We start from the raw sequence: 24,421 nt of genomic DNA, 5'->3' as shown, positions 1-24,421 counted from the left end.
TGTCAGGCTTGATTGTTGCCCAAATGTTTTATTACATTCTTTACACACAAAGGGTCTTTCCCCACTGTGAATGCGTTTATGTCTTAAAAGATGGCCATGATTGTTAAAGGCTTTCCCACACTTATCACAACTGTAAGGACGTTCCCCTGTGTGGATTCGCCTGTGTGTTTTAAGAGTGCTACAATCAGCAAATGATTTATTACAAAATTCACAAGAATAGGGTTTTTCTCCTGTATGTGTGCGGGTATGTGCAACAAGCCCAGCTCTAAGTGAAAATGTTTTGGAGCAGAAATCACAATGGAACCTTTTGTCTATATCATGGGCCCTATAATGGCTCCTTAAACGTAATTTCGAAGGGAAACTTTTACTACACCTATCACAGTCATATCTAATAATATCTTCCTCTTTAACTGTTTCACACCCTTTTATGCCAATGACCCCACCATTGCAGAGGTCAGTTTCAACATAATGAGTTGGCACTTTTACGGAAGAATCTACGGAAGCATTATCTGAATCTTCAGAATTTTCTTCGTTGGTATCTGGGAAATACTCATTATCACTGTTTGTTATGTCCCTGTCATTGTCCTTATAATCATACTGGATACAAACATCATTTATGCATTTTTCCATACTGGTAGGTGTATCATCTGATGGTTCCTCTTTAATTTCAAGCAATACAGCAACATTTTGTCTCAAAATTACATCATGAGGATATTGGTAGCTCTTTGGCTTTGTGAGGGCACTCTTTTCTTCGTTTGCCATAGTAACACCAGTTCATTCAACAAAAAGCAGCCGTGAAGAAATTTTCACATTATTTACCAACTTTGCCCTGGAGAGTAAAGCAAATAAAACTATTGCTCTTGTGTGCACCAATCATTTAGACAACAGACAAAAGAGGTCTAGGGACATAGACTTATTTAAAAAAATGGGGGTTTTGAGAAAATGAATCAGAAAAACAAAATGGGCTGATTCAATAAACCAGATTACATTTCTGGTTAACCAGATCAATCAATAAGCAAAGTAATTGAACTATAAGCATGTTTAATTATTCTTTTCAATGAGGGTTTTAAAGATAAGAGGTCAACATTAGAGAAAAGGGGGTCAATTCTGACAAACTGTGGTTTCATGATTGAGGATCTAATCTAATTTTATCTAGTTTACTCTAAATATACACTACCAGGACAAAAGTATTGCAACACCTGCGAAGGCAATTAATGGCGGATCAAGCAATAACTTTTGTTGTTGTCTGATTAAGCTATTGTTTAATCAGCCAATGGCACGCAAATAAAATTGCAATTTCAATGAAGCGCTTATTCTAATATTCCATTTTCTTTTTTCAAAATTTTAAATCAATAATTTAAGTAACTTTTAATTAAACATATTTTGTGGAGGTGCTTTTGGGTCTGATAAGTGCGGAAAATTGCTTTGGATTTGATGCACAAAATTTGTTGATGAAATGCACTGGGATTCTGTTTTATTCTCAATAAACTCTCTATGCCACTTTTTGTTTGGACCTTAGAGACCCTTGTGGACCTCAAATTCGATCATTTTCATTGGCAACAAGAAATATTAGCTTATTTTAATGTTAGGTCTTTGTGATGGCCGAGGAAGGACATAGAGTTTGCAGATTTTCAGGTAAATTTGAGTAAAAATGGCCTTGTAACGGGGATGTATTGCTTTTTATGATAAAAACTGCCTTCCTCATTTTCCTAGCATTAATTTAATTCCACCAAAGAAACTGTTATGCATTATTTTGACATGTTTCGCTGCATTAACTCGCAGGTCGCTAGTTCATGATTTACCAATTTATATAGGCCTAAATGTACCAAAAAAATTATCCAAGTTTTATTGGAGAATTTCGAGGCTAAAAGAGTCAGCGCTAATAACTTCATATGTTGTTTCCTAAACTTTCACTATTTTGCTATCATTTTCTATAAAAAGTTGCAAAATCTTTAGAGTCCAGAGACCAGTTACACGAAGTTTAATCACAACTACTCGCTCCTTATCTTGTCAATATCTTGAATTTACCACTGCAGATATTTTTTCCTATAACTGTAAAACTTCCTACGTTAATATTGTAACTCTTTTCGAAATCCTCAATAAATTTCGAAGAATTTAATTCCTGGTTTAGAATGATTATGCTTATTTTTGAGGGGAATATTTCAGCGTAAAGTTAAAAGTTTACAAAACTTCAATTTTTTTTGATGCCATTTTGATTAGGGTGTTGCAATATTTTTGTCCTGGTAGTGTACAGGGCCCCATCATTGGTACTGCGTACTGATTGGGGTTATTTGGTTAGTTAAAAGAAAATAATGACATTGCACTAGCATGGAATTTTATTGCCTTCACCATCAGTCTCTAGAAATCAAACATAAACTTGATTGGGTAGAGGCAACGAAAAAACATACAGGTTTTCCACAACAAAAGATTGAGATTTTTACTTTCTTTTCGTCGTATTACTGCTCGATAGATCGCCCGAACAAAAACACTAGCTTACCTTAATAGGCGCATCATGTTTGGTCATCTTGAAAAAGATCCTCAAGCTTAAGAACTGGAGAAGAAACCTACCACCCGATGTTTACGAGCATATCAAGCTTGTTAGCTTTAAAAACTGGGGAAAATTCCAAATGTTCCAACAACAGCAGGCCCTTTGCCTCGAATCTCCATGTAAATGACTTGTAGTTTAACAATTCAATTCAATGCCGAGCCGAATTCGAAACTGGGACGGCGCTAGGCGGAAATACCGCAAATCCTCGAATTGCCCCCCCCCTCAAAAAAGCCCCCCTCGAATAAGCCCCCACTGCTAGCATATATTCTCAAATTGGACCTCTCAATTTGATTATTATTGCCATCTGAGGTTGCCTATGGCGTTTTATTGAATTACTCTAAGGTCCTTAATTGAAGGAGGGGGTCTTGATTGTTGGGTGGGGTCAGAAATTTTTCAAAAAATTAATAAGTGGGGGTCCTAGTAAGTGGGGGGGGGGGGGGTCGGAAATGTGAAAAATCTGAAAAATCTCGTGATCATTCTTTTTTGGGGTCAAAGTAAGTTTCCAACTAAATTTCTACGCATACTGGCGTTCATTTAAAAAAAACAACATGATTACGACTACAAATTGACCAAGAAAAAATTATCCTGAGTAATTGGAAATTGTGTGATCTCAAAGTGCAATTTTCAATCACCCGTGGCAATTTTTCCTTGGTAGCCCTGCGTGTAAAGAAAAGAGGATAATTTCAACAAATATCAACACTTTTTCAAAATATCAGAACAAAACAAACTTTTCAAAGCTCATATATATTAATAAACGGGGGGAGTTTGCCCTGAAATGTTTTCGGTACCACTCCATCTTAAGCGCTATAAACGCTTCTCAGAAATATTGACAGAAATAACCAAATGTGTTTAAAAAAATCTAAACGCAATCAAAATTCCTATTTACAAGAAAAGATAAGATTTAAAAAACCTAAATCACTTAAATCAAGCGTTACACGGGACAATTTTTCACGGAAACTTGTGTTGCAATTTATTTTTGATGAATTTATGTGATTTTTGATAACTGCAGATGGACCTCCCCATATGTTCAAATTTTGAGTGACCCCCCTGGGGGAATGAGAACCTTCAACTGCCGCTTTTTTGCGGAAGCTATGAGAGAAGTATTGAGTGAGTGAACATATCACCCAGGCATTGGGGTGCCGAACCAGTCAGAGATTTCAAGACCATTAGTTGGGACTTGTTTTGAATGAATCTACAGATAGTTTTTCGACCCAGGCTTTAGACTAAAGGGCCTACTAGGGACATCATAGCTGCTTTTGAATTTAATTCTAGTAGCACGATTCTGAAGTTTTTGCTGATTTATTTTTGTTGACCCTGTACAGAAACAAATAGGGCAGCATTAAATGCCTGAGTACAGAGTTTCAAATTTGGCAAAAAAAATTTCTTCTTGCATGCTTCAGAAAACCTAGAGCCCTAGAAACTTTGGAAGAAAAAGTTTCCACTTGCCCTTTCCAATTTAAGGAACAATCAATTTGCATTGCAAAGTTGGGTTACTTTGTTTTGTACTTTAATTGCAGGACGTCGTTCTGATTTTTGAGAATGTTACTAAAGCTTTTCATCTGATACTCTTCAGAATGTAAAACGTCAGAGCATCGATCGAAAACTCTACGCTTGAAAATATATGCCCAGTTGTGAATCGAAATAGGCCAATCAGAATCACGAGCACATAATTGCTGAGGTTTCCTAATCAGTGCTACTTGCCTATTGAAAATGTTACCAATGGAGTGCTAAGGTGAAAACGAAAGATGACACTAGCCATTTTTTGAGATATCTATTAGTAGCCCCATCCAGCAAAGTAATGTTATCACACTGAAAGCAAAGGCTAGTGTCATCAGCAAATACAGTGGAATCATGGACCGCAAGTTGTTGATCATTAATGAAGAATAGAAAGGGTAAGGCATAAGCCTTGTGGCACACCGACATCAATATTCGCAATCTCAGAATCTACACCATTAACCCTACAGAACTGTTTGCGATTTGTGTGGTATGATTTGAACCATCAAAGTTTACGGTCTGGAACACCATAGAAGGCAAGTTTTTGACATAGGATGTCACGATCAACAGGATCAAAAGCCATTTTCATGTCAATGAATACTTACCCAACAAGCTTACCAAGATCCGAGGTTACAGTGGACCGGAGTCGCTGAAAGCCTGATTGACCATTAGAAGACAGACCACTTATGTCCATATATTGGTACAGTAGGTTAGTTATAGGTTTCTGAAAGAGCCTTGAGATGACCGGAAAGGCAGATATTGACTAGTCAGTTGTTTCTTCTTCTTCGAAACTTGGAACAATTCTTGCTATTTTTAATGTGCCAGAAAATTGACTTGCTACAATCGATATATTGAAAAAGATAGCAAATGAGTTTTCGATAAAGAGTAAAGCAAGTTTCGAAAAGTAGCTAGCAATTCATTTCTGTTTTTGTTACTTGCCAGAAAAGAGGCAATTTTGGGCTGGGTCAATTTATTAGCAAGACTCTTTGTTAGAACACAGGGTTCCCATTCATTGCAGGACATCACATGACAATTGCATCATTGCGCTGCAATTGCATCAGCTTCTGTAAATTGAATTATTCTTAGGGTATATAAGGGGTGGCTTTATAGTTAGGTTGAGTCTTGCCGTAAGCTTTGTCGAACTCAACCTTGTAAGTGTACGAATAAGTGTACCTTGTCGCTAGCTTGCAGAATTGTGTTTGCCGTTACATTTTCGCCGTTAGCCATTTAAGATATTTTTAGTCGTTTGCCGTGAACTGATTAATTAGAAGAAGTGTATAGAGAATTGGATAACAGTTTTTGCCGTATTTATCGTGTACGTTTCTGCGAACGACCTACGAACTCACATTTGTAAAACCCCCTTTTTAAGTGGTTTTACATTGGTTACCCCGTGTGAGGACAGCCGAGCCGAAGGAACAGAAGATGAGCACTTATCGATACCTGCGAACCACAGACGACCAGCCGATTTGCAATTACTGCAAAAGAGTGGGACACGTGGTCAAATATTGCAGAAGACGCCCGTTGAAGCAGCAACCATTGCAAGGTAAAGCTTCTGTGCCTGTGAATGCAAAAATGGGCCCAGTTTTTGAAGCCGAAATTCGGACAAGAATGACAACCTAAACCACAACTGAACCCTTCGTTGCTCTGTGCAAGTTGTTCCGCATGTTAGAAGACATAACAAAGGAGCTTGCTAACTTGATGAAAGAGCAATTGGGCCAAACAATAGCGTTCGACGAGGCAGAAATTTTCAAAACGCCCCTGACAACGATATTCAAAGAAATGACGTCAATCACCGATATACTGTTAGCCCCATCACATCTGTGCAGATCATCATCACCATTATGCTCATTACCAAAAATGAAAGAGTTGCAAGGCATGTTGTATAAATGCGAAGAAGAAACGCCACAAGAAGACCAAGCCAGGAGGCTTGTTTTCAAAGGAGGGGGCTATGTTAGAACACAGGGTTCCCATTCATTGCAGGACATCACATGACAATTGCATCATTGCGCTGCAATTGCATCAGCTTCTGTAAATTGAATTATTCTTAGGGTATATAAGGGGTGGCTTTATAGTTAGGTTGAGTCTTGCCGTAAGCTTTGTCGAACTCAACCTTGTAAGTGTACGAATAAGTGTACCTTGTCGCTAGCTTGCAGAATTGTGTTTGCCGTTACATTTTCGCCGTTAGCCATTTAAGATATTTTTAGTCGTTTGCCGTGAACTGATTAATTAGAAGAAGTGTATAGAGAATTGGATAACAGTTTTTGCCGTATTTATCGTGTACGTTTCTGCGAACGACCTACGAACTCACATTTGTAAAACCCCCTTTTTAAGTGGTTTTACATCTTTCCAACAGAGCAAAAGAAATTGTTCATGGAATTTGAAACTTCCTTTTTGTAAATTTGAGACAATAATACATTAGCATTATGAAGCATTACGAATAAAGAGATTACATCTTCTATCAATTTTCAGGTTGCAAGAATAGAGATGACTATTTCGAGAGACAAAATAAAATCTATATTACAAGCAGTGGTAGGCTGATATGATGGGCTAGTTATCAGGCTAAAGCAGTGGGTTTAAACTATAGTATTCTCTCAAATTAGCGGACACCGTCGGGACAAGAGCAAGGTGTCCGCTAATTGGGAGTGTCCGCCTTTTGGAAAGTTTTGCAATGTAAGTCCCAAATTTGAAAATAGACCCGAGTTTTGTATTTAAAAGGTGCAATCAGTGCTGGCACCAGGGCTGAGCTAGTGGAGGGGGGGGGGGGGGACTTCAGCCCTTCCGTCGGAAGCATCTAGCCCCCATCGGAGGAAATTTTAGGTTATTGTTGGAGCAAATTTGACAAAATAACGTACAAAATCTGCATATTTTAGTCATTTTAGCCCCCCTGTCGGAAGCTCCAACCCCTCTGTCGACAGATTTCTGGCTCCACCTCTGGACGTAATCTGGGTAGTTAGTGGCTATCGGGTAGTGCCAAACACTTACATTAAAGCTGAAGTTACTGGAAAGAGGTCGAATCGTGGAGGTAGCTATGGTCTGGAGATTCCAGTAATTTACCACTTTCATGGACAAGAAAAGTTAGTAAACTGGGCTGTAAAGAAGCTCGAAGCTGTAAAAAGCCAACTAGATTGTTAAATGCCAAAGTGTTTGAAATAAATATTTGAACAAATATTCATTCGTCTCAGTTATTTGCTTGCTGGCTCCTAACTTTTTGTACTGTCCGCTAATCGGAAAGAAAAAGGCCAAATTGGCTATTTTGTGCAAAAGATATTTTCCGTTTATTAGAATGTCTGCTAATTAAGTGTCCTCTTTTTAGGAAGTTTTTTATGAGACTTTGACTAGAAAACCATCGGGAAAAAAATTTTCCGCTAATCAGAGATATCCGCCTTTTAGAGTATCCGTTAATTGGAGAGAATACTGTGTAAAAACCATTTTTTTAAAAAAAATTTAATTCATAAAACGGGTTTAAATTACTAATAGTTTTGAACATTACAGTCATCACCCATTGCATGTATTTCTCATGTATCGTTACAGTTCAGGCTTTTTTAATAAAGTTGCAGAGCTGAATCTTTAGTATTTACGTCATATTCTCTGGGCTCCCTCGTGCAGCCTATTGACTTTCCTATTTATGTTTCTGCTATGCAACATCCACACAAATTGACAGTACTGTAGCTGGCCGTTATAAATGCCATCATTAAAAGTCTCAGTTCAGCGATACCTAGATATAGACAGATATGCTTACAAATAAATTAGAAATATTAATGGCAATGCTGCCAATATTTATGGCACCCAGTTAAATTTTTGGGATCTCTTCTAGCCTATATTTTTGGGATCTCTCATCTCGCACGCTTGAATTGATGCATTAAAGTTGCAGTCTCTCGCATTGATAGCAGAAATTAATCGGTAAAGAAAAGACATTGTACAGTAGAGGTCCAGAGGAACACCAATCCCTAGGCATTTAAAGATCCATTAACTTTTACCCATTGCCTTTGATTTTCTAAGTGCGAAGCCTGTATGTGTGAAGCTGTAGCTTGGCAATAAGTACATTCTACTTGATGCAATCAAAGGCCTTTGAAAGGTTACTCTCGTGCCGTTGTCCAAGCAAACTTTCAATTCTTTAATTTTACACATCAATGCAAGGTTTGCATTGTGGCCCTTGACGAAAATCCACAAAGCAACTATGATAAATTCCGAGACGTATAGTAAAAACTGAGAAGCAATGAGCCCTCTCAATTGTTTTTGACACTGTGGAGACTGGAGAGAACACTTTTAGGCATGTATTTACCCTTTTTTCATCGTTTTAAGAAAATATTACGCATCCGGGAATTTCAATTCATCCATAATGGAAGATTACTGTATGGTGTTATTGAGTATGACTCGCAAAGGATGTAGAAACCAAATCGAAGTCACTCTTCAACCGATCTCGATGAGACGCAATTTGAGAAAGTCGTTTACTTAGTAGGATTTATTCTAGCAATTTTTTATTTAACTGACAACTTATTTCAATGATGGAAAGCTGTTTTTGTAATCCTGAAAGTTACAGAATGTAGATAAGCGTTGACCATTAGGACTCCTAGTTTTTTTAGAATCACGGATAGTTTTTCCTTTCTCAATAATTCTAAGAGAATCGGTTATAGTGACAAGGGAATTATTAAACATTTCAACTACGTCTGAATCATGCAAAATTATTGTCCCTTCATTGACCCTTGTTATGCTTGTCAAAATCTCTTTTCTCCTTAAAGGATATTTAAACCCATACATTATGCTGTCTACGAAAAGCATGCTAGTTGTAAACTGTTCTATTCTTAAAACAGCTGAATCGCTTTAAGTCGTACAACGGAAAACTGATTTAGAAGTATCATTGGATTTTCCTATCGGATTCACATCAAAAGACGAACCCTGGAATAATCAGACATTGGAAAAGTCAGACCATTATCTTACACCCCTTGATGGTGCACTTTAATGGAATTGAATTGTATATTATTTTTCAGTAGGTAACTAGAACAGTTTGTATTCATACTAGAAGTAGGAACCAAGAAAAACAATCTTCCAGTCATTAGATTAAGTAATTTGACTCGTTAGATTAGTGTAAAGCTGCTACAACAGTTGGTCATCAAACATGGTGATGTTCAATTCAAGCCATTTATTCCTATATATAAATCACTAACAAAATATCTAATCAAACAGTAATGGAAGAAAGTAAATGAAATAAGAAAAAATCAAGAAATTGAACCAACTGTCTAATGTTGTCATCCAAAATGCCCGAGCTACAGTGTGTAGGAATATTTTGTAAATTAGCTAAATGTTGTCTTATACGTAAGCGAAAGGGAATATCCTCCTAGATAATGTAAGCTATGAAAACTCCAGCAATTGCCTGATGATTGCATTAAGCAAGATCCTAATTGCTACTTAGAACCGCCTTATTTTAAACAACAAAGCGTAAATCATAGTCTATTCACCTTTTGAAAAGCAAATTATGCGTAGTAGCGTAGGTAAATATTTTCTGAGGATTATAGATCGATGCAGTGATGACAAATTTGTAGATAAATAGGAAGGGTGGGGAATTCTCTTTCCCTTATCCCCACTCAAATATATAATTCTGAAACTAAATTGTGGAGACTCGTATATAGTAATTGCATAGTACTATAAATTGTTGTCAATTGTATTTCATATTCATTTCAACATAAACAATCTTCCGCTTTCCTTCATTTTTCCAAGTAATTTCTTGGGCAGGATCTGTGCCTTCTTCTGTATATATGCCATTTAGATTTGCGCTTGGTCCTTTCGAGCAGTCGCCAAACCACCAGCCTCCAGTGTAGAGAGAGGCACAGCTACAACTGCAGCCATCTTGGTCTCTGTCTCCTGTACTAAATTGCTTTCCATTTTGTGTTTCCATGGCGTTTACGTCATTGCCAGAAAAGTTACCAATATGTAGTCTGTATCCATTAGCCTCACTTTGAACTTTGAATGTCTCATACTTCGCAAAAGCTTTGTACTTTCGTGCTGACTCTTGAAATGTTATATCTACTCGCAAAGTCGCTGATTTCTCACTTGAGGTGAGGAAATGCATATTTTCTAAGCCTATCCACATGTTTTTACTTAGATCTCCAAAACCATCTTTGTATTGTTTCCATTCACTGTTGAAGTACCTATTTTCGTCCACTCTTCTTTGGATCGTTATCCATCCACCTCCATCGACGTCCATATTACAAAACACAGCAAGGTTACCATTATCTGTGCCTTTTGGCCATATTTCGTAAATACCGCTACGTCGATTTCCCCAGTCGTATAAAGTCTTGCAGTCTTTAAATCCTTGAATAAATGAAAATAAAGCAGGATGATGTATGATAACACATGTTGACTTGCTGTCACAATATCATTTATCAATAGATATCATGCATGATAGATCAAAATGTCTGAAAACGCCATAAGAAATTCCATATGCTGTGCTCTCTGCTTGGAAAAATGATCTTGATTCTATAAGATAACGTGAAATTCCAGCTCCTTCATAGACAAAGATATTTTTAGGGTCTTTTGAAACACTTATTCATGCAATAGATACCATATTTAGAAACTAATAATTTGAAAAAGAACATTTAGATTAGCAACCTAATGACAAGTGACTTTTGACAAGTAAGATCCAGTGTATCAACCTAGCCTACATGGAAATAAACTCAGGAGAAAGAGTACATGCTGTTACTTGTTGAAAGATACTTGAATGGAGTGAAAGGAAGAATGTGATTGGTAAAGGAGCATTTTCGCGATTTTAGTTATTACCTAGTGTAGCTGATCAACTCATGATAATCAGTTGAAAAAGAAGAAAAGTTGGAGATGTCAAGTGGGTCGTTAACAATGGGCCTTATGAGATTTTCTTAAATGGATTGTTCCTCCATTTTCCCAACACCTCATACGTCCCTGCCAGTTTTACTATATTTATAAACACGACATACTTTTTAGACTTGTCTCCTTTAACATCTTTTTCCACCTCACAATTACATTTGGGCAAAACCTGCTTTTTGCTATTCTTGTCCGATTCACAGCAAAACAATCTTCACGAAAACTGCAAATGTGATAAACAGCACTGCTTTGAACCACTGGCTTGTGCCTAGGCGCAGAAGGCATCACCCTCGATTTGGTTTGGTAGGTTTCCGTGTCTCTGATGAAAAATGTTCCCTTTGTTATCACCACAGAGCAAGATGCTTGAAAAAGAGCAAAAAGTTTTGTTAGAAACAAGCAGAATTTTAGTGTAGTCAACATGACTAAATGACTTATAAAACTGAGACAATATTTCACTGGTTTTTAGTCCCTATTACGAGACAGTTTATTTCAATATTTATGAGAAAATGAGCTCATTGCCACTTGGGCAAACAACATCTGTTGAACTGATTGCCAAGGAAAACATCAACATTAAATAGCGAGTTTTGGTAGATAAAAGAAGTTAAATTGTTCATATAACATCCTTATGCGAGATTCAGACTCCTGTTTATTTTTGAAACCTACCTTCAAAGTTTGCTTGGCTTTTGGGTAGAAATCTGTAGAAATTACTGGTGTTTAACTTATTAATTTGCTCAGTCGATATTTAATTTTACGACTCCTTTTAATTCTTTCTTTTCTATGCAAATATCTTTCTTGATGTAATAATTACCAATCTATTTCTCAATTTGTCCGCATTAAAGCACCTAGCTATCTGCATTTGCAGATCCTAGAGTCAGTCATAACGCGGGGCGGGTCGCGGGTTGTGGAACAATAGTGTTGTTAGAGACAAAGCAAGCTTGTGAAAATAAATTCTCCTCCGCAGAGACATAACGTCTCACTGCTAACTGTTTCACCCCCGTTTTCAACCCTTAGATCCCAGCAGATTACTGTTCACCGTCACTTTTCTGAACCTTTACATATGTACTTAAAAAAAACAACAACAATTTGTGCGATTTCAGGTGGCATCTACCCGGTTTCGGGCTCGTTTTGATTGTTTATTGTCCCGGTTGTAGATGCTATTCGCTGATTGGTTAGTCTCATTCTCGCTTCAACCGTCACTGTGTTTTCGTTTGGACGCAAAGTTTGAATACAAAAATGGCGGAACCGTTCTATCGACCCTCCACTCCAGCCTGAATTATAATGATTTCCTAAAGACCATTTCCATAATAATGCCTAGCAAGGTGAGGGTAAGTATTTGCACTGCCAAAAATTAATTTACATTTATTTAGAAAATATTTATGGGTTTTCTTGCTAGTTACATTTTATTCATTTAGGCCTAGCTCTCTTTCTCCTTTGGATACCAAGATGACGACCGTAAACAAAGAGTTATGCACGGATTTACATCTATTACGTTCTATCTTGAGGTTTTCAATCAAACTTTATGCTTATGTTTATTGCTTTTTGAAGAGAAAATGCAAAGAGCAGTCTGTTCAGTTATTCTACTCTACAAAGGAGACTGCGACTCCTCAGGGAGACAGCTAGTATGTTGAAATAGCTTGTGAGTTGTGTAAGGATAATCAGTGATGCACTCATTGCCAAATATTAGCCCAACTAACCTAATTACCAATTATAAATTGAGAATAAGAAATATGAGATCCAGCAACAACACATGAATAGTGTCAGCTTTTACTGACCATTTTCTGCCAAGCTGGGAAACTTGTATAGCTTGGCTTTGGATGGCCAGTAATATGTTACAGCCAGGATCCCACAGATTGGTTCACATGGGCATGAATTTAAGCTGTTTGAAGTGTTGATTTTATTTATGGTGGCATTTATATGGCAGAAACGGAAATTGTAAATTACCAGTCACTTCAATACATTACAGTATTCAATAGCTGCAAGGGAATATTGCCAAGAATCTGTGTCAGAGCCAGACATTTCAACACCTGACGCATTGATACTTTTGGTCTAGATGTGTAGTTTCCTTTGTGGGCTGGCATGATTTTTTAGGAGTCCGGGTTGAGCTTTTTCTCGGCCAAAATGAAGAAGTTGAATTTCTATAGCTTGAATCAAAAGCAGGCTAATAATATATCAATTTATGATGAAAATTTATAATTGCTTTTTAGTTTGAGACAGAGTATAACTCATCTTTCAAAGGATTTGACAATGATGTTTCAAAAGTTGTCAGGAGTCCAGTCTTGAAGCCAAGGGCATCAGATGGTCCAATCATTGCACCAGTGCCGATTTTGAAAAAGAAATCAGGAAAGGAAGCAGGCGTCAAGTCGTTAGATGTGCACATCACAAGGGAACCTCCCTTACAGCACAAAAAAGCTGCTGCTCTAACAAAGAATGCAGATAAAATTATCCCTGCACCAAAGGAGAATTACAAGGAAATACAAAACCCTAAAGCTTTCAGTGAAGGAAATCCTATTTTGGACTATGCAGCTAAAAGGCAAACAGCAAAAGTTGATGCAAATGAACAGTTCAAGGTACCTTGCCAATTCTATCAGTTTATCTTCAAGTGTTAAAATTGACACTGTTTGATGTTGTATCCATGTTCATTTATAGGATTATTATATTCTGTCAATCTTGACACTAATATATTCTGTACACTGATTTAACTTCAATAATAATAATATACAAATTCAGTGATCAGTTCCTCTATACTCAAAACGTCAAGAATAATTGTTCAACCCCTTTAATTTTTTTAAAAGTCTGAGGACCCTCAGTTCCTTATTTTGACTTCATAAGAGGTAGACTCCCTGGGTTTATAACCTCTCTGAATTTATTAAATTTTTGACTTGACCTTGACCTCTCCTTTTCAATTAAACCCTCTTGTTTATTTCTGACCCCAGTGTACTTCATGGTCAAGTCCAACAGTAATGTAGATGACAATTTTTTGTAGTTTAAAGGGTTTCTTTTTTCCTATGGCCATTTTTTTCCTTTTAAGAATTTCTTTTTGTGAGTTTTAAAACATTAATTTCAGTTTGAGGCTTATACGCTTCTCAATGTTTTGAATCCAAGATTAAGATTAAGAAGCATCAAAGCTAGTTCCTGCTGTATTGTGCTGTATTAGATTATTTTTGAGTTTAAGCATCTTGATTTTGATTACATCGCAAAAACTTATTTGGAATGAATCACAAAGAGAAAGTAATAGTACTCAGGCATCCTTAATTTTATGGTGCTCAAATTTGTAGCAAGTATAATGTATCTTTCTGGAATAGTTTTAGCTAAAAGTCGTCAAATATTTAATTATTTTTATCTTTTGCTGTTAGAAGTCTAGTAATGATTTTAATTTGCAATACTCAGTTTAGAAAATGTTTCAATTCTTCTTTTAAGGATGACAAATTTGCTGGAAGAGAATCTTATAACCAAGGCTACAGTGCCTTGGAACCGCCGATGCAGCGTAAAAAAAGATCGCCATTCAACTTCAACCATAATATTCTAAGAACAGACACCATTCCACCTATGAACGGCAACTCAAAAGAGAGCGAGGGTAATGGCCTGGCTGAAGTGACAGCTGTTAACCAAAATGTTTCAGAAACTGCCAAAAGGAAATTGGAGTTTGAACAACCAGCAAAGAGAGATGTTCCAGTTGAAAGCCTTTTTCCTATCAAAACTGCAGACTGGCGGTTGAGAGAAGACACCAGTAAGAAAGAGAGCAACCCTCTAAAAGAACATGCTGATGATTCCAAGAGAGAGAAAAGACGCCGAAAAAGCCCTGCAAAAGAACAAAGGAAGAAAGATTTGGACGACGTGAAAAACAAGCAAAATGAGCGGGTTTGCGATTTTATGAAGTTTAATCTTAAAGTTATTTCCTAGTTTCTTAAACATACTCTTTCAAAAAACCTTCATGATGTTCATTATTTCAGAAGATTTTATTGATTAATGACTTCAAGGTTTGTGAAGGTGCTCATCAAATCAAGAAAGTGCTTATAAGCAGGGGCGGACACTTGATCAAATATTGGGGGGCAAGCCTATTGTTTTAATAAGATGATATCACATTTCCCATTGTTTTAGAACAAAAGACCATTGTCCTCTAAAGTATTGGGGGGGGGGCGGTCGCCCCCCTCGCCTCCCAAGTGTCTGCCACTGCTTATAAGTTCTCATCCAAAAAGCCAAAATATTGGTGTGGTAGCTGTGGTATTTTTTTCATGTTATTGGAAAATTTAATCTTGTTTCTTTTCTTGTAATGGAAGATGACGATCTCAAACATAATAGTGAAACAATGTCTAATTAACTTTTGTGCTCTTCATAATCGTTTCGTGCTTCTAAATTTTTGTTGATACGAAGATGTTTTCTTTATAGGTGGACAGAGCACTAAAGATAAAAGCTGGAATGCAAACCATTGAGCCTCCGTTACACAGTCACCCCATAAAGACAGAATATCAGCTACAATTTGCGTGGAAAGAGCCGGTCAGACATGAAATATATCCTAAGGTCTCTGTTCCCGTAGAAGTTGAAAATGCTGAATTAGCTAGTGATGATCTCACAAAAAGGAAATTCAAGCCTTTCAAATCGGAATATCAGTTGCAATTCAGAGAGTACCCGTTGGTAAAACAAAGTCCAGATTTTAGTATTGCAGGAGATAAAAAGGCACCTGCCGAAAATGCTGGCGATCACAAGGAAGGCAAAGAGGGTACGGTGCTACTTAAATTTATTTTCTTATGCTGGCCTATGACCAGGCATAATTTCCGAGAAAAATCTTTCGAAAACGGTATCAATTCAACTTCAAACATTTCATTTATATATAAATAAGATAATTAAATAACACGAAATAGACATTAACGTATTTAGTTGATAAATATAACTATTACAAAATGAAAGCTGTAGGACATAAGAAAAATCTCATTACAGCTATCTAGCCACATGGCCTTGCTTAACGCAAAAAGAAAAGGCCTGTTTTTGATCATGAAATTATGCACTTTGGTATAGTGAAATTTTATGATTAGTCGTAAGGAACAAAAGAACTTCCCCATCTATTTATCTGATACAGTATGATTCCAAGTATGCCTTTTTGTCTGTTGATAAAAATCAAAGCATTTTTTACGTTCTAACTACGGAGGATCTTGCCCCGCATTGAAGAGAAAATGCCTCTTTAGCTTAAGGCCTATCCTGTCCTCTCGATATTGTATGAGGAGCAGGAAATTTCTTATTAAGAAATGCCCAAAATGCAATTGTAAACCTCATTTTGTTTGATGCTGGGGGGGGGGGGGGGGGTAATTTCTTTGTAATTTTTTCTGAAATCAGGGTCCTTTCAAAATGTTGCCCCTACCGGGGAAATTTCCTAAAGAATGTTTGCCAAAAATTGCACCATCAATTGTAACCTTCTTTCACGTTTACACAAGGTGCAAGTCAGCGATGCAATGTCTCCACATTTCCATGACACGGCATCAAATGAAACATTTCTTTTGCACTTGTGATCTCCTTTCCTACTCCAACTTGGAGTTAGCCGGTCACTTTCTTTTTTTCCTGCCTTCCTATATATACCCTTCTCTTCCTAATTTAAAGTTGAAGCCTGAGCGTGCCGCAACTATACAATACGTATCCAGTTATTTACTTAAACAACGTATCATTTATTCGGAACTCTGAATGATTTCCAAAATGTTTTTCATAATAGTATTTATTCGTTATTGATTGGTGTAAGACAACATCTATTCTGCGTGAAATATCTTGCAGGTAAACCTGTTGTCGACAGAAGACTTCTTCACCAATCCAAAAATGTTCAGCCTCTCTTTGTCCCATACGGCAAAAGGTTTGTCAGCTTTTCCACTTCTAGTTTCTCATTGTCTTTTGACACACCTACAATGCTATTTTATCATGTCTAATCTTTAATATCATGTTTGATATCATGTGAAATGTCTCATTTATTAAATTTAGCTAGTTTGAAGCAACTGAATAAGGGCGATTTAGGCTGACATTGCTAGATTTTTTATAATGATTTAAACTTGAACACCGACAAAGTGTTTTGCCTGCGTTATATTTTTATCTCGAATCATATGAAGTAGAGTCTATATAATCTCCTTGAAAATAAAGACTCTGCCTGATATAACCTTGTTTTCCTTTAATATTTAAAAAAAGGTAAAAACATACGCTAAGATAAGGCCTTTGTTATTTCTCGGACATCATTCTTTTATGTTTGATTTCCGCATGTTATAAGAGTATTATCATCTCAATGAATTTTTCAATCATAAAAGGCAAATGTCTTTACGTAGGATTAAGATTATTCTACAAATAGACCTCTTGAATGAAGATAAGCAATACTAGACTTAACGTTGCTTGTTAAAAATGTACCTGGGCTTTTGGTACACAAATGTTCTTTTTTCTCTTAACTCGTGGTATAAGTCTTCATGTAATCACTTTGTTATACAATTTTTCCCAGAATCTTCAAAACACCTCGAAATAGATGAGAAACTTGTAATATAAGCTATTTCGTTTGTGTCTTTTCTGTTGACATTCAAAAAAGTCATCTATAAGTTCGAAATGTGATCAGTTTTTGGCTGCTTTTTGTGACTGGCTACAACACAAATAATTGTTTATTCATGTTTTGATAATAGCAGATTGCATTGTTATTTCGAGATTCTCTGCCTTAGTTGCAATCCCTGCAACTATGTCATGCAGGTTAATGAACAACGTAGCTGCAGGCCAGGACCAAGGATCGAGTATCTTACGCTTCTCCGTAGTCTCAAGTTAGCTACGTTTAAACCCCAAAGTAATGTCTGTATCAGACTAACAAACTAAATGATTACTACAATATCCGAAAGCCTTGTTTCTTTGTGGTTTATTTTATTATAATTTTTAATTTACAAGAAATCCTGTTTGCACTGTTTACAGTAAGGCCTCGCAAATAAGAAACTCTTTTTTCTATTTAGCCTAAGAAGTTTCTTAAATCTTGGTTTTTTTAATTTTTAAGCTAAACGATTATAAAATTTCCTGAGGCCCATTACCATGTTTTCCTAAGAATACTGTACTGTATGATTTGCCATACATCTTGCTTTGTAACCCATTCATAGGTTTTTAATTTGAAAACGAGTGCTGTTATGTCTGTGATCTCAAATAAGTGTATTTCTAAATGTCTTGTTAAGAACAAGGCAACTTGGACCACGTATAAGAAACATTGTATCACTCTTTATAAAACAGAGCCTTTCAGAAAACATTTAAGCCTTAAAGTTTCTTAAAAGTGGTTTCTTATTTGCGGAGCCTTACTGTACTAGATTTGTACGACTTCATGTGATTTTGCTCAAGTTTTCCTTTAACCCATCATACATCTTATTTTACTTTCTTATTCTTAAAATTTTCTTTTTTTCAAAGCAAATTGGTCACAGAATACAATGCCAACTTTGTCGCTCCCTCAAAGTTTAGCCCCGGTAAAGTATCTCGTTCTAAAGCCCAAGAAGACGAGCAAAGCAAACAAGAAACGGTTTGTACTTAGCTTTTCTAATGGAACAGACGTTACTATACAAGCAGAATGACAATAGTATTTTCGAAATTTTAATTGTATGTTCACAGCTTAGCGATGTCGGAAATATTTTTTTCCAATTTTTCAATCCTTTATGCAAGAAAATGTTTGATCTTGCATAATCTGTCTTTATTATGTTACATAAAGGTTATTGTTGATGCCAAAATTAGCCTTTTGAAATCATTATAAATCTCATATTCAGTTATAAAATTTTTTTGCAGTATTCGCATTTAGACGTTGCTCGTAATTGAATTTTTTCGACTTGTTTTGTGATGTTGCAAATAACATTACAGCTACAAAAATGATTTTGTAGAGAATCTTGCCATGCTTTGGTTGTATAAGTGGCTTAGGAATGCAGTGAAAAACAATGGTATTATGCTTAAGTTTATCTGTCAATCGATAAGAACAGACGATTTTCTTTTGTAGCTGTGTAGACCAATTTATTTTTCTATTTCCGTACCAAGCGAAATTCCAGCTGCCGTCAATTAAACGCCTCTTGCATATAGTTAGGGCGTCTGGTGTAGCCTTTTTTCAGGGAGATTTCTTCTTGATGAGCGAAATTTTAACAATAGAATCAACAGAATTATTGTTTATACTCGTATAAACAAATGAAACTTGTGAATGGCTTACATACCTAACGATCTTTTTTAAAGTTATGATATAAACACAGCGTCTGCTTATACTAGTGGTTTGATAACTCGAAATCTAAGCAAAACCAATGTCCCATATACTTATTACGTCATAATGTGATTCTCTTTTAGAGGATCCAAGCCAATTCTGAAATCAACTCTTTTAATAGGACATTTGTTAGTATGACATATTTTCGTTTTCTCGATGCCTAATATGAAACTATCAAACATATATTTTGTTTTTCAGGTCGAAACATCTGAAAGCCTTGATTGGTTCAAAGAAGTAAGTCTTCTCAATTTGTACCGTATTGAGGTTTCATGGTTTTCACCCCTATCAACCTCTTTTCTGTATGACCTAAGACCACCTACCTTGCTTTTGTTTAGTGTAACTCACAAGAAATGCTAAACTAGTATACAAATTACGAGTTGGGGAATAATATGATGGCCTCAACTCAGTTTGGACATTTCTGAACCTCAAGTCTGATATTCTTAGTGCTTTTTTTAAAAGTTGCTGAAATGTACAACAATATCCGATTCAGATTCCAATATGAATAAAAAAGGGCCTGGCTGCAAACAGCAGCAACAAATTTCTGTACTATTGAGATTTGTGATAATGAATTTATCTCCATACATCTTTATAGGTTATCGTGCAACTTTTTCTATAGCCAAGTATCGGCGGTTATGCTTTTTGTTGAGCATGACATTGTGCTGCAATGGTTGCTTATACAAGACAGGTTTTGCTACAGAACATTTAAACTAAATTGTAAAACTGCAGTGTAATGTAACGTCTTCGGTTCACCTTTGATACGGTTATCTGGAAGAATGCTACCTTAAGAATAGTTATCTGTGATTTATGAAGTCCTTCCTTTCCCAAAGCATAACCTCAGATTTTCGATAGTGGCTTAAATAATTTTCTTTCCTCCTGTTGAAGAGCTTCATTAGGTGTTACATTCTCATGAACTTTCTTGAAGCTCATGCCGCCGCTCGCCACCCACGCGAAATTAAATATAACCAATATCTTTTTTGGGAATTTTTCCTCTTCCTCCTGACCAATGCCCATTCATTCTTACAACAAACTGCAGGTCACTGTGGCGTCACCCGTACTGAAAATTTGCTTTATATTTTGGTTTTTTCTTCTTCAAAGGGAACCTAATCTTGTTTTGTAGTTCAATTTTCTTGACTGTTTGATTGAAATATTGTGAAAGAACAGCTTTAATGGTGACAAAGTATTATGTAGAGTCCTTAAAGGGGTTTCGATCGAGCAAAATATGACTGTTCGCTATTTGAAGTGATCGGTTATATGCAATGTTTTTTATATTTTGATGTAAACAAAAATTTGAAACATCAAAAATGCTTTAGGAAAACTCTTTGATTCTTCTTTAAATTTCAACCATGTTTAAGGCGTGTGGACCTGAAGGAGAATCCTTAAGGGGTTTCGATCGAGCAAAATATGACTGTTCGCCTTTCGAAGTGATCGGTTATATGCAATCTTTTTCATATTTTGATGTAAACAAAAATTTGAAACGTCAACAATGCTTAAGGAAAACTCTTTGATTCTTCTTTAAATTTCAACCATGTTTAAGGCGTGTGGACCTGAAGGAGAATCCTTAAGGGGTTTCGATCGAGCAAAATATGACTGTTCGCCTTTTGAAGTGATCGGTTATATGCAATCTTTTTCATATTTTGATGTAAACAAAAATTTGAAACGTCAACAATGCTTTAGGAAAACTCATTGATTCTTCTTTAAATTTCAACCATGTTTTAGGCGTGTGGACTTGAAGGAGAATCCTTAAGGGGTTTCGATCGAGCAAAATATGACTGTTCGCCTTTTGAAGTGATCGGTTATATGCAATCTTTTTTATACTTTGATGTAAACAAAAATTTGAAACGTCAAAAATGCTTTAGGAAAACTCTGTGATTCTTCTTTAAATTTGAATCATGGTTAAGGCGTGTAGACTTGAAGGAGATCCAGTAAAGCACATCAGCAGACTTGCTACAGCAGCTCTTAGCAATGCCGCTAGTTTTTATTGTTTCTTTTCTTGACAGCAAAGTCAATTTCTAAACTCTTGACAAAAACATTTGTCCTGTCTTATGGGGAGATTAAGTCTTTTCAATCAGTCGTCATGTCTGTTGTATTCTCGATTCCTCTGGCTGCAATGTTGATTTTCATCCTTACGGCTCTGTTGCTTTAAGTAAATTTATTTTCAAAATCATCGCATCTTTTAAAAGTTCTCTTTTAAGGCTATATTATGCTTGGATCTCCAATGTAGCCTCCTAATTAATATTTTAAACAATAAATGCAAATATATACTAATACTATTTGTAAGTTGCTTGGTAACCAGAAGTGTAGCGTTGTGTTTGGTCTTTAAACATCGATGGGAACTGCCACGTGTGTTTGTCTCGGTTTCCATTGTTTGATGTTCTATCTGCATCCAGATTTACTCTGATCACCAGAGGATATTCAAAACCACTTATTTTTTGCAATTTTAAGTTTCGAGTAGAAATTTTATTTCACTATAAATAAACATCAATTACTTCACAGTTTGATATTCCAAGCTATCAGGGGTACGACTTAGCTGGATTCAAATGTATTCTGTCGTGAAATCCGGATTGGGATTTCATTAGAGGTCCTTAGAATGAGAAATCCTTAACAAAGTCATTATCCCGAGTTGAAGTTTAAATTGTGTCGAAACTTTGGTTCTCGTTTACATGTTAGAGCAATTTGACATGTTAGAATAAAATTCAGGGTCTACTTTCAAGACAGAATTTTGCCATGTTAACCTACATGTCTTGAATATAACTGTTGAGACAAACCCCAAAACCACGTGCCCGATAGAATACATGTATATAAACACATACCCCCCACCCTTCATTTCAAGGTTAGGAAGTTTGTAGCAGTGATATCAACATTGAACTGGAGGGTAGAGAAGGGTGCAAAATCTCAATACCATTTATTCGTATTTGAAAGTTCTAAGTCCTTCTATGATAATGTGATTCAAAAATTGAGAACTGCAGGTATCGGTTACATACTTTCATTAAATTATGTAAAGGATACGGATTAAAAATTCCCTTTTACCAAATTCGTAGGTTGAAACGCTTGAGCTTTGTTCATTTCTTGCGCAAAATTCTAGTTTTTTGACAAAACACGTGTGAAGAGCGTGTTTGAAATCGACTTTTCTTGCTTTGGAAACATCTGCTCCGTAAATGCTTTTTTGAGCGAATTTTCCATTTATGGTTTAATTTCTGTTAGTAATTGCCTTTCTTAGTTTAATTTCACCCATATCTACATGTGAAGATACTGTTCCAATAAAAATTAGATTTATTTTTGTAACTGAAGTTTGCTGAAGATTGATTGAACTCTGCGAGAAATAGGTCTTGATATGATGTCGACAGTCAGGCTCGTATTCTTAACGCCATTTTGAATTTTCTTTAAGGTACTACGTCTCAGGGAGAGAGCCCAGAGTTACAAAGTGAGGACACGAGAAACTCACTACCCGACAGTGTTTCTTGCATCTTTGTATGACGACGATGAAGATGAAACTGCTTCCGAAGAAGGCGTTAAAGGTTCGGAGAAAGCAAACTTCAACTTAGAAGCAATTGGAGGGGGCAAAGTTAAGAAGACTGAAGATTATGAAGATTATGTTGCACAAAGTAGTGAAGAAGCAGAGGAGAAAGATGAACCCGCTGAAACAAGCAATACTGCAACCAATGTGCTAGCTTCTCAAGCTGGAGGGCCTAGATCGAAAACGAATATTTCAGACTCCAGAAAGCATGGGAAGTCAGCAAGAGCAAACGGTTCTAGTAAACAGAGCACTGTGGCCGCCACTGGGAAGGTGATGAAAACTTATGTCAGAGATGAGAAAGTAAGTGATAACTATGAAGATGAAGAGGCTGAGGCAATATCTTCTTGTGATAAAGAGGGTTTGGTAGAAGCCGACGTAGAGCCTCTTGCAAGTCCTGTCTTATCGTCATCCTCAAGTGAAAGTGATTCAGTTATGAGCCTACTCAAAGGAAGGATAGAAACTCCACGTTTAAAAAGCAGAATGGACCCTAGGCGCCATAATTTGGACCGGACAACACCACTACGAGGCGGTAATGTTGCATTCCCTGGTCAGAAGCTTTCAAGTGAGGTTACAGCTCCAGTGCACGAGTTTCGAACTTTGGAACCAGATATAGGCTATGTCAGACCAAAGAAGTGGGCAGAAGGAGCTGCAAGGAAAACAATGGTAGGAAATTATGCCAAATACGGACCTCCAGGTGAACCCGAGATTATACGGGAAACTCGACCGAAGCCAGCTCATTATCATAAGACGTACAGGCGTGATAAATACGAAGACAAGGCCAACGAGGGTGACTTGATGGTGACTGATCTAGAAGAACGAGATGGAGCTGTTAATCATTTACGTTATGAGCCGAAAGACTATAAACAAAAAGATAAGCGCCCGGAGATCAAATACAGTCGAAAGCCTCCGAGAGCATTTGTTCAGCCCTCTGAAATTGGGCAAGATTTGGACAACACAGTTCAATCGGACATTTTATCGGACACTTCGATGTCTGCTAGAGAATCTGTCATATCTGATGTCCTTCAAAGATCGAGAAAAAGAAGAGACAACTTCTGGTAGCATGGTAAACAGGTTTTTTGTTCTGGACATTCAAGACCAAGGGACTGTCATTCTTTGTCCTGTAAGACGATGGCACACTGATAACGTGTTGTAAAAGACTCTTTAATTATATAATTTATAACTGGTAGAAAAAAGAACAGTATTTAATCGTGTATGTTGTAAATAAAAATTTACTGTTTTTATGGTTTTAGCTGTTTTACATTAATTTTTTATCCTCAATCAAATCTTGCATATTGTCGTGATTCATTGAGTGTTTAATTTTTTCATTCTTTTGGTTTTAATGCTTGAATTTGTACCCAAAGCTTAATATGATGCCGTTAAAAGTGAGTTGGACCATTATTGCCTAAAATGATAGAATAATTGCCTAAAAGTTTCAACTAGGAGTAGCAAACTGCGATTGCTGTCGGTTTCAAAATTATGCTTTACTACTTCGTTAGCAATGCAATTTCAAGGGGGGTTAATGTTAAATGTATCAAGTTTTTAAATAGCACGAAATTCAAATTTTATGAAATTATATCTCTTTTTGTGTTTGTGTCAACTACCAAAGCTGTTAATCTCTGAAAATAAAATATTGATGCCTCTAATGTCCGCAGCGAATACCTGATCTGATTTGATCAGTTCCTGGGTTCAAATTACACACATCTCGCTCCTTAGTTTCTTCGCAATAACTTCATAAGGGCAAGTACATTCTGAAACTCTTTAAAACTGTGTGCATTACATATGTGCATTACAACTGATCACATTTACTGTAAAAAAG

At 36.4% G+C, this 24,421-nt stretch overlaps 2 protein-coding genes across 3 annotated transcripts; one reads left to right on the top strand and one right to left on the bottom strand.

Annotated features, from left to right (window-relative positions):
* Positions 1 to 8,577: 8,577 nt before the first annotated feature.
* On the bottom strand, positions 8,578 to 11,356 carry LOC135685953 (techylectin-5A). The gene is made up of 2 exons (XM_065202071.2): positions 10,990 to 11,356; positions 8,578 to 10,351 (listed from the first exon to the last, which is right to left on the bottom strand). The coding sequence occupies exons 1-2, from the start codon at positions 11,294 to 11,296 to the stop codon at positions 9,696 to 9,698; spliced, it is 963 nt and encodes a 320-aa protein (XP_065058143.2). The 5' UTR covers positions 11,297 to 11,356; the 3' UTR covers positions 8,578 to 9,695.
* A 688-nt stretch (positions 11,357 to 12,044) lies between these two features.
* Positions 12,045 to 23,910, top strand: LOC135685949 (uncharacterized). Of its 2 annotated transcripts, none has more exons than XM_065202062.2 (8): positions 12,045 to 12,201; positions 13,081 to 13,443; positions 14,294 to 14,734; positions 15,263 to 15,593; positions 16,634 to 16,709; positions 18,266 to 18,374; positions 19,290 to 19,325; positions 22,477 to 23,910. In XM_065202062.2, the coding sequence occupies exons 1-8, from the start codon at positions 12,184 to 12,186 to the stop codon at positions 23,662 to 23,664; spliced, it is 2,562 nt and encodes an 853-aa protein (XP_065058134.2). In that variant the 5' UTR covers positions 12,045 to 12,183; the 3' UTR covers positions 23,665 to 23,910. The 2 variants fall into 2 exon arrangements, with proteins under 2 accessions (XP_065058134.2, XP_065058136.2); XM_065202064.2 differs by having other exon boundaries at positions 12,072 to 12,195.
* Positions 23,911 to 24,421: the final 511 nt, after the last annotated feature.

This window comes from Rhopilema esculentum, chromosome 6, assembly GCF_057945365.1.
Source record: "Rhopilema esculentum isolate cy_ngs chromosome 6, ASM5794536v1, whole genome shotgun sequence".
Lineage (NCBI taxonomy): Eukaryota > Metazoa > Cnidaria > Scyphozoa > Rhizostomeae > Rhizostomatidae > Rhopilema > Rhopilema esculentum.
This window is presented reverse-complemented; position numbering and strand designations above follow the sequence as displayed.